General features: G+C 46.7%; 1 protein-coding gene across 2 annotated transcripts in view; it reads left to right on the top strand.

Annotated features, from left to right (window-relative positions):
* The window catches only part of NRBP1 (nuclear receptor binding protein 1), a 75,002-nt gene that overhangs the window by 38,214 nt on the left and 21,215 nt on the right, over positions 1-15,573 (top strand). For both annotated transcript variants that reach the window (XM_074947250.1, XM_074947249.1), the window contains 2 exons: positions 13,947-14,030; positions 14,343-14,401. In XM_074947250.1, the coding sequence (XP_074803351.1) occupies positions 13,947-14,030; positions 14,343-14,401 (143 nt within the window). The remainder of the gene's footprint in view (positions 1-13,946; positions 14,031-14,342; positions 14,402-15,573) is intronic.

Below are 15,573 nucleotides of genomic sequence, written 5' to 3'. Positions count from 1 at the left end.
TAAGATTTCCAAAGGGGTCCACACCTCCATTAAAAATGTTTAGGGTCCACAAATGAAAAAAGGTTGAAAACTCCTTGTTTAGGGAAATGCCAGCTTAAACAGGCCCATCTGGCAGCATGCTGGCAAGGCGGCAAGAATTGTCAGCCTGATCTTCCATAATCAGAGCCCTTCTCTGAGAATTATGCACCCCAACAGCTATTGGGAGTTGACAATTGTGCTGTCAGCTCAAGTATCCCAGATGAGCATGGCAAGCAAGTTCTCCAACAGGCTAGGAAGAAAGACCATGATGTATATCTTTAAATACTGGCATGGCATCGGCATTACAGTGATGAGGCCCAGATAAGCCCTGAGGTAGGAGTAACTGGGCTATAATGAGATTAGTAGTCTGTTTGAACTGGAATAGTGCCATGTCCAAAGGAGGTTGTCAGCAAGTTCTGTGTGAAAAGGAGCTTTTAGTTATGTCATGTTCAAAGCTAGCTTTGATGGTTTCATCTTATCCGTCAGAATGTTTATTACTCAACATTAACTTTATGCTATGCTCTCTGGGATCTTAAAGTGGTGCAGCGAGTTGCCCAATTTGAGAGAGCATCAGTAGAAGTCAAAAGGGATCATTATGAAAATCCAGTCTGACCACCTGCATCACACGAGCTAGAATGCCTCACACAGTAGTTCCTGCATCAAGCTGTGAGTTCTGTTTGAGTTGTAACAGATCTTTAAAAGGATCTCCAGCCTTGATTTAAAGATTCCAAGTGAGGGAGAATCCACTATGTCCTTAGGTAAGTTGTTCCAGTGGTTGGTTAAGCTCACTGTTTTTCGTATTTTTTTTTTAAGTGACCCATATTTCTAGTCTGGATTTCTTTAGCTTCAGCTTTGAGCTGTTGGATCTTGTTCTGCCTTCTTTCCTAGTTTGACGAGTAGTCTGTTGCTGTGATGACATGCTTGCATTCTTTATGGATTGTGTCTATATCAGCCTTTCTGTGGTTTTCCCAGGACAGACGTCAGGCTAACTGGTCTGTAGTTACCTGGCTCGTAAAGGTTTACCCGTTGTAAACCCTGGCAGCACTTTTCCAGTCCTCTGGAATGTCTCTGGTGTTCTAACATTTGTAAAACATCAATATTAATGGTTCAGAGAGCTCCTCAGCCAATTACCCTAGTCCTGCAGATTTAAAAACACTTAATACACCGAAACAGTTAAAATTATCCTCCCGGTTTACTGTTGAAGCTTGGATCTGAAGTTTTGTCTTGATTGAGAAATTCTGCTTGATTTGCCCTCTGAAGTACCTGGACTGAACTGAATGTCTGAATTCTAGCTGTTGTTCCAAAGAGGTGCACATCTCCTTGTTCAACATTTAAGGCCATGTTCTCTCTTATTCAAGGTCACTATTTTATTGGTATGTTATAATTACCACTTCACAGGAGTAGGGGTTTGAAACCAGAGTGCCTTCTGGCAATTGTGAACATTCTGAATAATAACCTGATGAGGTATGATAGCCCTGTGAGTAGGTAAGGCAGTGATTTATCAGAATTGAAGGTGCAACTTAGCCTGGCTGAAGCGAAAGAGATGTGATTTCATAGAATCATAGAATCATAGAATATCAGGGTTGGAAGGGACCTCAGGAGGTCATCTAGTCCAACCCCCTGCTCAAAGCAGGACCAATCCCCAATTAAATCATCCCAGCCAGGGCTTTGTCAAGCCTGACCTTAAAAACTTCTAAGGAAGGAGATTCTACCACCTCCCTAGGTAACGCATTCCAGTGTTTCACCACCCTCTTAGTGAAAAAGTTTTTCCTAATATCCAACCTAAACCTCCCCCACTGCAACTTGAGACCATTACTCCTTGTCCTGTCATCTTCTACCACTGAGAATAGTCTAGAACCATCCTCTTTGGAACCACCTCTCGGGTAGTTGAAAGCAGCTATCAAATCCCCCCTCATTCTTCTCTTCTGCAGACTAAACAATCCCAGTTCCCTCAGCCTCTCCTCATAAGTCATGTGTTCCAGACCCCTAATCATTTTTGTTGCCCTTCGCTGGACTCTCTCCAATTTATCCACATTCTTCTTGTAGTGTGGGGCCCAAAACTGGACACAGTACTCCAGATGAGGCCTCACCAATGTCGAATAGAGGGGAACAATCACGTCCCTCGATCTGCTCGCTATGCCCCTACTTATACATTCCAAAATGCCATTGGCCTTCTTGGCAACAAGGGCACACTGCTGACTCATATCCAGCTTCTCGTCCACTGTAACCCCTAGGTCCTTTTCCGCAGAACTGCTGCCTAGCCATTCGGTCCCTAGTCTGTAGCTGTGCATTGGGTTCTTCCGTCCTAAGTGCAGGACCCTGCATTTATCCTCATTGAACCTCATCAGGTTTCTTTTGGCCCAATCCTCCAATTTGTCCAGGTCCCTCTGTATCCCATCTCTGTCCTCCAACGTATCTACCACTCCTCCCAGTTTAGTATCATCCGCAAATTTGCTGAGAGTGCAATCCACACCATCCTCCAGATCATTTATGAAGATATTGAACAAAACCGGCCCCAGGACCGACCCCTGGGGCACTCCACTTGACACCGGCTGCCAACTAGACATGGAGCCATTGATCACTACCCGTTGAGCCCGACAATCTAGCCAACTTTCTACCCACCTTATAGTCCATTCATCCAGCCCATACTTCTTTAACTTGCTGACAAGAATACTGTGGGAGACCGTGTCAAAAGCTTTGCTAAAGTCAAGAAACAATACATCCACTGCTTTCCCTTCATCCATAGAATCAGTAATCTCATCATAGAAGGCGATTAGATTAGTCAGGCATGACCTTCCCTTGGTGAATCCATGCTGACTGTTCCTGATCACTTTCCTCTCGTGTAAGTGCTTCAGGATTGATTCCTTGAGGACCTGCTCCATGATTTTTCCGGGGACTGAGGTGAGGCTGACTGGCCTGTAGTTCCCAGGATCCTCCTTCTTCCCTTTTTTAAAGATTGGCACTACATTAGCCTTTTTCCAGTCATCTGGGACTTCCCCCATTCGCCACGAGTTTTCAAAGATAATGGCCAATGGCTCTGCAATCACATCCGCCAATTTCTTTAGCACTCTCGGATGCAACTCGTCCGGCCCCATGGACTTGTGCACGTCCAGCTTTTCTAAATAGTCCCTGACCACCTCTTTCTCCACAGAGGGCTGGCCATCTACTCCCCATGTTGCGATGCCCAGCGCAGCAGTCTGGGAGCTGTCCTTGTTAGTGAAGACAGAGGCAAAAAAAGCATTGAGCACATTAGCTTTTTCCACATCCTCTGTCACTAGGTTGCCTCCCTCATTCAGTAAGGGGCCCACACTTTCCTTGGCTTTCTTCTTGTTGCCAACATACCTGAAGAAACCCTTCTTGTTACTCTTGACATCTCTTGCTAGCTGCAGCTCCAGGTGCGATTTGGGCCTCCTGATTTCATTCCTACATGCCCGAGCAATATTTTTATACTCTTCCCTGGTCATATGTCCAACCTTCCACTTCTTGTAAGCTTCTTTTTTATGTTTAAGATCCGCTAGGATTTCACCATTAAGCCAAGTTGGTCGCCTGCCATATTTACTATTCTTTCGACTCATCGGGATGGTTTGTCCCTGTAACCTCAACAGGGATTCCTTGAAATACAGCCAGCTCTCCTGGACTCCCTTCCCCTTCATGTTAGTCCCCCAGGGGATCCTGGCCATCTGTTCCCTGAGGGAGTCGAAGTCTGCTTTCCTGAAGTCCAGGGTCCGTATCCTGCTGCTTACCTTTCTTCCCTGTGTCAGGATCCTGAACTCGAGCATCTCATGGTCACTGCCTCCCAGATTCCCATCCACTTTTGCTTCCCCCACTAATTCTTCCCTGTTTGTGAGCAGCAGGTCAAGAAAAGCTCCCCCCCCTAGTTGGCTCATCTAGCACTTGCACCAGGAAATTGTCCCCTATGCTTTCCAAAAACTTCCTGGATTGTCTATGCACCGCTGTATTGCTCTCCCAGCAAATATCAGGAAAATTAAAGTCACCCATGAGAACCAGGGCGTGCGATCTAGTAGCTTCTGTGAGTTGCCGGAAGAAAGCCTCATCCACCTCATCCCCCTGGTCCGGTGGTCTATAGCAGACTCCCACCACTACATCACTCTTGTTGCTCACACTTCTAAACTTAATCCAGAGACACTCAGGTTTTTCTGCAGTTTCGTACCGGAGCTCTGAGCAGTCATACTGCTCCCTTACATACAGTGCTACTCCCCCACCTTTTCTGTCCTGCCTGTCCTTCCTGAACAATTTATAACCATCCATGACAGTACTCCAGTCATGTGAGTTGTCCCACCAAGTCTCTGTTATTCCAATCACGTCATAATTCCCTGACATCACCAGGACCTCCAGTTCTCCCTGCTTGTTTCCAAGGCTTTGTGCATTCGTATATAAGCACTTGAGAGAACCTGCTGATCGCAGGTTATCTCAAGTGCTTAAAGAAAAGGTAAAAGAATCACCTTTGTAAAATCAGGATGGTAAATACCTTACAGGGTAATCAGATTCAAAACATAGAGAATCTTTCTAGGCAAAACCTTAAGTTACAAAAAGACACACGAACAGGAATATACGTTCTATCCAGCACAGCGTATTTTACCAGCCATTAAACAAAAGGAAATCCAACACATTTCTAGCTAGATTACTGACTAACTTTACAGAAGTTCTGAGTCTGCATTCCTGATCTGTTCCCGGCAAAAGCATCACACAGACAGCCAGACCCTTTGTTTTTCCCCCCCGCTCCCGATTTGAAAGTACTTGTCTCCTCATTGGTCACTTTGGTCAGGTGCCAGCGAGGTTACCGTAGCTTCTTAACCCTTTACAGGTGACAGGGTTCTGCCTCTGTATACAGAAAGGTGGTTACCTTTCCCTTTATTTTTATGACAAGCCCAATATGCCATTATCCTTCTTGGCAACAAGGGCACACTGCTGACTCATATCCAGCTTCTTGTCCACTGTAATCCCCAGGTCCTTTTCTGCAGAACTGCTACTTAGCCAGTCGGTTCCCAGCCTGTAGCAGTGCATGGGATTCTTCTGTCTTAAGTGCAGGTCTCTGCACTTGTCCTTGTTGAACCTCATCAGATTTCTTTTGGCCCAATCCTCCAATTTGTCTAGGTCACTCTGGAGCCTATCCCTACCCGCCAGCATATCTACTTCTCCCCGCAGCTTAGTGTTATCTGTGAACTTGCTGAGGGTGCAATTAATCCCATCATCCAGATCATTAATAAAGATGTTGAACAAAACATGCCCCAGGACCGACTCCTTGGGCACTCCGGTCGATACCGGCTGCCAACTAGATATTGAGCCGGTAGCTTCCATGCAGTTTGCAGGCATTTCACCCTTGTGACTGTTCATTTTAACTTAAGTTTAACTAGTTTCCTCAGTTGTGTGGTTCCTGTTTTTCTTGTTTAAATGCTACTGTGGTATGTTTCTTTGGCATTTTCCCCCCCTACACAGATGTTAATAGCTACCATAATGTAATTATATTTACTGACCAGTTCAGCTATGCTCAGCTCTTGGGCCAGAACTTGTGCTCTTCTTAGGACTAAATCAAGAGCTGCCTCTCCCCATGACCCTTGGCAAATTGTTCCAATGGTTAATTATCCTCACTGTTAAAAATTTACATCTTATTTCCAATGTGAACTTGTCTATCTTCAACTTCCACTGGATTATGTAAAGAGAGCTTTACAAAGCAGATGAGTTTGGTTAACCCAGCAAACGAATCCCTGGTTATCGGTCCAGTATCAAGTCTAGATGTTTCTTATAGGAAGTGTCAGTCTATTTTCTCTTCCATTTCGTGAGCTCCTCATAGTAGGGACCATCCTTGAATGTTTGGGATGTTTCTGCAATGCTGTGCGGGCTGTAAATAAAAACAATCACTCGTCCTCCTTGCTCTGCTGCCAGCCTGAGCTCAGCATGGCAAAGGCATGCGGCTTATCTCCACGCCAACCCTTCCCTCCTTCTCTCTGTCTATCACTTGCTCTTCGTGCCTCTCCTGGCAGTTCAGATGTTAAAGGTCCATTGCCCCTGAAAAGGGGTCAGTATTCAACAGTTTGTTGCTTTAACTGGATTTACCAAACAGTTCAGTTTAAACACAGCACTGGATTAGTTTAGGTTAAAAATAAAACAGGTTTAACTACAAAGAGCTAGATTTGAAGTGAGTACAAGTATAAGGGATTAAAGTCAGAAATGGTTACAAGAGAAATAACTATGTTTTAGTTACTAGAAAGCGTTTTAACAAGCTAGACATGGTTCAAGGTAAAATCCTTACCACATGTTCCCAGCAACAGGGCTGACCAAATTTTCAGGTTCGGATCCCTTTCTCTCTCACCCCCCCCCCCAAAAACCCCCCTCCCCAAAAAAACAAAAACAAACCCCAAAGGGCTGGTTCCTTTGTTTGTGAAAGAGAGAAAGAGCTTGGGGTTTTCTGCCCCTTTCCTTTATAGTCCAGTGAACCTTTTGAAGTGGATTCTTCTGAAAGTACCCCTCAAAGCAAAGTTTATTCAAACAGTAAGGACGAGGACATGGAATCTGTTGAAGAAGGGTCCATGCTCTTCTTACCTATGTTTGCTGAAATGCAAATTTGCTTTGTCTCCTGCCATCTCGTCTCCCTTCGGTCTCAAGGATCCTGTTCATTACCTATATGTAAACTGAGGTAAAGACACCCTGAAGAAAGAAATGTATTTCTGCCTGGGCAGGCCTGTGAGATTTTGGACATATCCTAAGACCATCTTACAGGGGGATTTCATAACTTTGTATGTAATGTTGCTACATATATTTCACCATGCTGTTATCAACAAGTGAGTTATTATTTTTCAAATATTTCAAGTAGGGATGTAAATATTGTTTAAAAAGAAAAGGAGTACTTGTGGCACCTTAGAGACTAACCAATTTACTTGAGCATAAGCTTTCGTGAGCTACAGCTCACTTCATCGGATGCATATGCATCCGATGAAGTGAGCTGTAGCTCACGAAAGCTTATGCTCAAATAAATTGGTTAGTCTCTAAGGTGCCACAAGTACTCCTTTTTGCGAATACAGACTAACACGGCTGTTACTCTGAAACCTGTCCTTATTGTTTAAAAAGTTAACTGTTTAAACGATTAAAAATGTTGTTTAAATGGTTAACCATTTAAGCGGCTGGGGCCCATCTGGCCAGCGTACCGAGGGCTGGGCCTGCTCTGGCCGGGCGGTGCTGCTCGGGGTGAATGGTTAAGGTGGTTAACCTGTAAGACTGTACTTACCGGTTAACCTTTTACATCCCTAATTTCAAGGCATATTTTGTATAAAGATGATTACAGTGTAGTGTATATAGGGTGTGAATACAGGGGTGCTTTTGGTCACACATGGCTCTTTGCTTAATCCTATCTAGTTATCAGCATCCTTCTGAAACTGTAGGCATTGTTCCCAGTATTCCAGTAATAGTTGCCCCAGTGCCAAATAGAGGTAATATAATGACCTGACTCCTACTTATGCATCCAGGTTTTGCCCTGGAACCTCACATTCAGCTGATTATCCACTATGACCCTCAAATCTCTTTGAGTCACTGCTTCCCAGGATAGAGTCCCCCATCCTGTAAGTATGGCCTGGATCCTTTGTTCCTGGATGCATGACGTCCTATTAAAACACACATGGTAAACTGGGTGCAGGCCAACTAAGTGATCCAGATTGCTCTGTATCAGTGACCTAACTTCCTCATTATTTACCACTCCCCCAGCTTTTGTCACCTGCAAACTTTATCAGTGATTGTTGTCATCCAGTTTATTGACAAAAATGTTAAATACCCTAGGTCAAGAACCAGTCCTTGTGGGACCCCACTAGAAATGCACCTATTGGAGGATTCCCCATTTTCAATTACATGTTGAAGTCTATCAGCCAATTTTTAATAATTTTTTCGTCTCATGTTGAAGTTGTATTCTAGTTTTTAATCAAAAAGTCATGGAGTACCAAGTCAAATGTCTGCAGAAGTCTGTTACCGCAACAGTAGTAATTTTATCAGTCAAACTTATAAATTCATCATAAAGCTATCAGATTAGTTTGAAAGATCTGTTTTCCTTAAACTTATATTGATAGGAATTAATTAATTAGATTATCCTTGTTAATTCTTACTTGAGTCCCATATCAGCTGTTCCATTATTTTGGCCAGGATCAGTGTCAGACGGACAGGGCTATAGTTACTCAGGTCATCCCGTCTGCCCTCTTTAAACACTGGCACAAGATGAGCTTTCTTCCAATCCTTGGAACTTCTCTCCTGTTATCAGAATGATTGAAAACCACCATTAATTGAAAGGTGTCTAACTTTAGTAGTGGCTGTTTCTAGTCATCGGGAATTACTATTGGAATGGGAAATATTTCATCATCCTATATGACTACATCTGTTTTTACTGAACAAATTGATTGTAGATGTCTACATCTCATTCTAGTAGTGGACCAGTGCCGTTGTTAGGTTTCTTTTTGTTCCTAATAGACATCAACAATGAGGGATGAGAAACTCCCCGGCAGGTCATGGGAGTCGGGATTCCAGTCAGGACTGGCTCCTCCCAGTGACCAAGCCCTCTCGCCACTGCTGTCTAGAGGGCCACATAGCTATCCAGTTACATGCTTACAAGTACTGTGTAAGGACCCAAATGGAAACCCTAGCTTGGCAAACCCCAGGTCTTTGGCCCCACGTGGGAAGGTTCTTGCTTTTACACCATATTAGAAATATGGTCCCTTCAGTAGCACAGTGCCCCTCGCCCTCTCTGGGCATTGTTTTGGTGCTGATTCATGACCAACCGGCATGTGCTGAATCGCCACCACTCTGCAGCGCTTGCCGTCCTGATTTGGCCATGAGCTTTTTCATCTCCATCACTTCTCCAGGTCTCCTGTACCTCATGACTGGCTCGGCAGGGCAGTGCTGATGATTTACTCATCTAGCTCTCGCCTCACTGGGGTTCTGGTGAACAGGAGGAATCTACTATCAATCCATAGATCTGTGGGTGAGACCCTTAACCGTGGGGGCTTGTCCATGCTGCTTGTGTGAACACATCCTCAGGAGGGGAACCAGCCTGACTTCGGGCAGCTGCTGCTCTCCCCAGTTGCTCTCTGCGTTGCTGCAGGGTCCATGCACTCAGGATATGCCTTGCGATTGGCACTCTACTAATTCCAGGGTTTCTCATAGTGTAAACTGCCACATGCTTGGTACAAGGGTGTGCTAGCCTCATACGGTCTTTAATTTGCTGTCCCTTTGACTGCTCTGGACAGCTTTTCCTGTGAGAACGTTGTCTTTCCGACAGTTTATAGGCATGTCTGATGTTTCCTAAGAGCAGCAAAGCAAATGCATCTGACTTCTCTGAGCATATTCTGTGGTGTGGCAATACTCCTAGGGATTTTTCTCCTTGCTCAGTCCCAACGGTATCCTTAGGTCAAGTGGGTATACAACAGCTATGGGCTGAGGGTGGGAGACAACGTCGCTTCTGCTTCACTTGGTGACAGCCTTCCCTTTGTCTTTCCCTTACCTGGAAGTGCAAGCCACTCCTGCTGCAGCGAGCTCTTCTTTACTAACTGTGCTAAGTCCTCAGCTGAGTTTCTCCCATGGTTGCCATGCTGATCCCCCTTCCTATTAGTGAATCATCAGTGAACACTGAGGTTTAGCTAATGATGTGGGGCTGCTAAGCAAAAGTAGTTGCATTGTACTTACACAAAACCCAACCGCTCTTTTAGAAGAGCCTGTAAATTAGTTTGGCCCAAGTTTGTAGGCCTGTCATAGGAAGTGGTCCCCGCCGGGTACTGTCCCCTCTGCTCACAGCTCCTGTGGGGTCACACCTCTGTTTAGAACTGAGTTGGATAAAGGAGGGAGGGGAGGCTGAAGCACAAGGGTGTTGTCTTTGTTCTTCCCCCACTCCATGGGAGTACATATCTCTGCTCTGCAGGCTCTCCACTGTAGTAGAAGGAGGGCCTGAGACCTACGGCCTTGTAGCAGAGGCCTGGTATGAGGCCTGGGCTAAAGTAGTGGTCAAAACTTTGCTGATATAAAGCAGAGTCAGGTTGTGAGTTATGCAGGGCCTGCTCACAATCTGGCAAACAAAGGGCTGATATTGCAGAAACGCACCTTCCTAAGAAGTGCTGGACACAGAGCACGCACGCAGACATATTCCAGAAGGGTCATACCAGAACACCTTGATATCAACACATTCCCTAAAGATAACAGGAACACGCTGACCCATCCTAAAGATAGTCAGGATGACCGTGTGATGGATAAACATGTACAAGGTGATAGGTGGTAACTGGCTACATCAAAGGGTGTCAACTAACTATGTCAAAGGGGCAGTACGTAACTTGTTTCTATGGATGTATAAAATGGAACCTCAAAGGGAGTGTCTCTGGCCAGCCTAGAGGGGAATGGAAAAACCAGCCATTCACTGAGCTGTGTCCATTGTCATGGGCTTACATGTCTTAATCTCCTCAGTCTGCCAGGTGCTATTACTGCACTTCGACAATAAACCGGGGCGGGTGCCTTTGCTCCTTAATGGATCTTGTGGTCATTGGGTGGTTCGCTTGAGGTCTGCTGTGCCAGCTGTCTGTGCAGAGCTGGGACAGCACGCGGAGAACACACACACGCAGCCCAACATCTGACCACACACTCTGCCTGGTGTGGAAAGTGCCTCGTATGGTTTGTTCTTTGCAGTCCTGGTCTCTGTTCAGGCAGAGACTTGGGTAGTAGGGGGCCCATTTGACTACTTCTGTGCGGTGCCTTAGCCTGCCCTTGTGAAACAGACATCTGTGGAAGCTGTAGGGGCGCTACCTGGAACAAGGTATGTCCTTTGCTGTGACGCTGGTGCCGTTTGGTGTTTGTGTACTGTCTGTGATGCTAGTATCTTGCACTGCTTGCCTCCTGTTGGGCAGTGGGGTTGCTAGTGTTGGTAAGTTTCCCTGCAGTACTGTGTGAGGGAGGAAGCTGTTTATAGCAGGAATGGGAGCAGCTGGAGTGTTACTAGAGAGGTCCCTGTTGTTTCAGTCCTTCATTCTGCTTCGGAGTCTCTGTTCTGGCAGGAGCACTGGGGTCTGCTCCTGCTCCTCTGTGCATCCCCTTGGGCGTATTGCTCCACAGGAGAGGGTCACATGTCCCGTCATTGGTAAGCTGCTTTGCTTTTCCCCTTGGGAGATTTAGGGAGCCCAGGAGCTGCCAGTATGGCTCAGGTCCATAATCCATATCATCCAGTGGCCGGAGCCAGGTGCTCCAAAGAAAGATGTAAGAAGCCTCCTAATACCTGGTGGTTACAGATTAGTTTAACCCCCAAAGCAGGTGGTTTAATCTTCCTTCCAGAACTATTGTTAATTATGAAGACACTGGATATTCTTGTGACCTAGGTAAATGTCCAGTCCCTCTTTAAATCTTGGTAGCTTCTTGGCCTCAAGGACTTCCTGTAGCAGAGAGTTTCACAAGCTAATTACTCATTGTGTAAAAAAGTACTTCATCGGTTTTGAAAATCCCACCTATATTAATCTCATTGAATGTCCCTGTGTTTTTGTGTTATGAACCAGGGAGAACAGATTCTCCTAACCTCCCTTCTTTGGACGGTTCATTATTTTAGACTTCTGTCATGTTCTCTTGCATTTATCTCTTAAACTCTCTCCAGAGCAGTTTTCCCAAGCCCTTGATCATTCTCGTCATCCTTCTCTGAACCCCTCTAATTTTGCAGTGCCCTTGAGGATGGCATGACCAATCCTGCAGGTAGTATACAGATGAGGCTGCATCATTGATTACATGAAGGCAGAATATTTTAATATTCTCTATGCCATTCCTTATGCATCCTAATATTATTTTTGTTTTTCTTGACTGCAGCTGCGCATTGAGCTGTCTCCAGTGACGACATCCTTCTTCTCCTAGTTCTGTTCTCTTGTTGCAGAGCACTCTGTTCATTCATAGAAACACAGATATAAGAGATGAAAGCACCCTGTTAGGTCCTAGCCCCTGGGAGCCTGGGGCAGGATTGTCTCTACAGTCTGTTCTCCAAGGCTTTTCTGCAGCCCAAGTGACAGGGCTTTCTTGAGGCTGTGGACTAGTCTGAGCTCACTCAGTGTGAAATTCATTTTAGTTTCTCCCTGTTGTTCCTCCTTTTGGAATAGAACAATCTCTACCTTTTTGAAACAAGCACTGTGTGGAGTCTCCCATTCAAACAGAAATATTTTAAAATTCTGCGTATTTTATTTATCAAAATAATAGTCACACCAATTTCAATTATTTTGATAATTTATTTCAAAATACCTGTCAGCAAGTATATTTGTAACAATTGACGACAAAAATGATTCTGGACATTTTTTGACAAATAGATTCCTTACTAGGCATATTAATACAGACCTTTGAGTAACTCAGTTAAACTACAATACAGAAATGTATTTCCCACACCCCTCAAAAACAGGGCAAAGGTTTGGGGAGAGGGAAGTAATTGCTAGATGGGAGCCTGGGAGCAAACCTGGAGGGTTGTTGGGTGTGGGTGGAAGAAGAATGGAACAGGGTTTTTTGGGGGGTGGGGATTTTTGGGGAGCCTTCCCCATGCAGACTTGACTGATCCCTAGCCTCTCCCATTCAGTCAGGCACATCTGCCCCTGTCCCCGTGTGGCCCTGCACCCCAGTCCATTCTCCCCACTAGCCCTTTTGAACCCCAGTCTTTGACTCTCCCAGCAGCTCCGTGTGCCCTGTTCTCTGTGTCTCCCCCCATATCTCATGCCTCCTCACCTGGCCCCGCGGGCATGGTGCTGTGAGGAACGCAGACTCTGACCCCTCCCTATCGGCGGCTGACTGCTATGGCTGGTGAGCTGGCTGTCCTCTGTTCTGGCACCACAGCAGCACCTGGTGGCTGAAAGGCATAACTGCAGAGCCTCTCTGGCAGAGTGTATTTTCTGCCGAGAGAAAAAACAAATCTGCAGGGGACATGAATTCTGCGCGTGCACGGTGGCGCAGAATTCTCCCAGGAGTAACTAGTGGGAGAACGTTCCGAGTTAAGTGTTGCTACTTTGTAGGATTGTGGGTGGGAGGGTGTGGATGCCCTGTCACAAGGAGATGAGGTAGTGTTGGGAGGACTTTGGTGCAGGAGTGGCTGTGCTCCAGGGAGGGGTGAGTGCTAGAAAGGAGGGAACCCTTGTGTTCTCTATTTACCTTGATTTTTCCTCCCCACAACTTGTGGGGCTAATGTTTAGACTGCTGTTCCTTCTTGGAAACTTGTCCATAATCCCCTAATGGAGCGAGGGGTCTCAGGAGCTTATCCCCTCCCCTCGGAAGCCCCACATGCTCATGCTGCTCTGCTTGCCCTCACTGCTGGGTTTGGTGCCATGTTGCAGCTGCCAGTAGGCTGAGTGCTCCTGGCAGAGGCTTCCTGCAGACATCCATAGGTAGACCCCCAGAGGCACTGGGCTGGCTGGGCCTTCTCCATCAGGGTATCTGTTCTCTGTACTGGTGGTCTTTGTGCTTGGCTCTGCCCTACTGAGAGATCCCTCTGAGCAGAGCAGAATCTGCACCAGCAACAACTTGTTGGTCGTGGAACAAGTAGCCTCATTGCAGAGCTGTCAATCTGTCTGAAACTCAGTGCCTCTGTAGCCAAGCTTCAAGTGGCTGAATGCTGTGGATCTGAGCTGGGAGCCTTCAGGCTTGGCTGTAAACTTGAGGCCTTGCTTAGCTGCTCCTTCCTCTGCAGGAGCCAGGGACTCCACAGTTGCTGTTTGAGCCCAAGACCAGGTCTCCTCAGTGAGTGTGCAGCCAAGGGAACAGGGTAGAGAAACATTCCAGTGCCCCTCTGATCTCCTGTGCCTGGGGAAGGAGCACCCACCTCCGTGTGAGATGAGGGAGCTGGTGCCTGGGGTCAGTATGCACAGCTGTGCCGTCCCCCTGAGCAGCCTGGGGCCCAGCTGGCAAGGATTACTGCATTGTAAGCATCTGTGACTCTCTTCCAGTGGCACCAGACACCATCAACAACCATGTGAAGACGTGTCGTGAGGAGCAGAAGAACCTGCACTTCTTTGCCCCAGAGTACGGAGGTACAGTACAGCAGCACAGTGCCCGCAGGCCTTGGGTGTGGTATGGCTGGCCTGTGTCTTGGTAGTAGCCGGTCTGTGGGTGGCTATTACCTGCATATCCCATGAGAGGCAGCAGCTAAGGGGAGCTAATGCTACTCCCCCTGGGGCTGCGTGGCCTTGATCTGCAGCCACTGGGAGCCCTTGTCCCTGGAATAGTAGTGGAGGGGAAGGGTCTGCAGGATTTCACTGCCTGGTGTGGCAGCTCCTAGTGCTCTAAGGTGCTGGGCCTATCCTGTTGGGGACTGACTGTGGAGCCTTGTTCCTGTGTTACAGAAGTCACCAATGTCACCACTGCTGTGGACATCTACTCCTTTGGGATGTGTGCGCTCGAGGTGAGTGGGCAGGGCTCCTCTTGTCTTAGCGGGAAGGGAGATGGCATGGGGGTATGTTCTGGGCACGGGGAGGGATGTCTGAGTGAAACAAGAATCCTCTCTGTTGGAGTTACTCATTATCCCCCAATCGCTCAGCAGCAGTCCAACCATTTATGTCACCAAGATCCATGCCCTCCCCCCGCTGCATCCCCCCACTGGCAGTAACATGCTAGACAAGGATTTGGGCGGGTTGGGGCCTCTCCATCAGTGTCTGTCCTCTGTATTGGTCTCCTTTGGGTGGATTTTCCTGTTCCAAATGTCGCAAGTAACTTGTGGAACTCGGTGCCACAAGATACTGAGGCCAGAAGCTTAGTAGGAGTCAAAGGAGGAGGATGAATTTTTATGGAGAATCTGAGCCACCCCAGGTTTGATACAGTTTAATAAGGAATACGAAGCTTCCTGCTTCAGGGCATAAACCATCTGCCTGAGATTAGACAGAACTGGCCCTGGGCAATTTATTCTATAATTGTCCATTTTGGGGCTTCTTTTTCCTAACTCTGAAGCAGCTGGTGCTGGTTACTCTTGGAGCCAGGAGATGGGGGTAGTTGGACCCTTGCTCTGATTTGGCCTGAAAATTCCTATGTCCCTGTGTTCACCAGGCCTGAGCCAAGGAATCGGGAGTTCAGCAGAAAAAATATAATCTGCAACCGGTTTCAGGAAACAGACCAGGTAGAGAACTCTGCAGCCCATAATGTAAGCCCCTGCGGCCTAACAATAGGAGACGCAGGGAGGGGTCCAGACTAACAACACAAAAATAACCCTTTGAAGCAAAAATCTTAAACTATCTCCTTGAGTTCCAAGGGGTCTGTGGTAACAAGGGATTCTCATCTGACCTCGCTAATTGTCCATCGCTTCAGGGTTGTATGGAAAGTAGGTATTTCTCAGTGCATGCAGCAGTGACTATATGGTAATTTGAAACCTGAGTCTGGGGAGCATGAAAATCAATAGTGGGAGTGACACATGGGGGCAAATAAATGCCCCGGAACAACAAAGCGGACAGTCTTGTCAGGGAGCTGGTGAGGCAGCCCCCGCTGGAGACGAGAGGAAAGGAGTGAAGAGCGCAGTCCAATAGTATTCTTCCCAGCCTGGGATATGAAGAATCTGGTGCGGGCATAGGACGAACTGGACAGTAC

This window comes from Natator depressus, chromosome 3, assembly GCF_965152275.1.
Source record: "Natator depressus isolate rNatDep1 chromosome 3, rNatDep2.hap1, whole genome shotgun sequence".
Lineage (NCBI taxonomy): Eukaryota > Metazoa > Chordata > Testudines > Cheloniidae > Natator > Natator depressus.
Note: the sequence above shows the minus strand (reverse complement) of the source record. Positions and strands in the feature narration are given on the sequence as shown.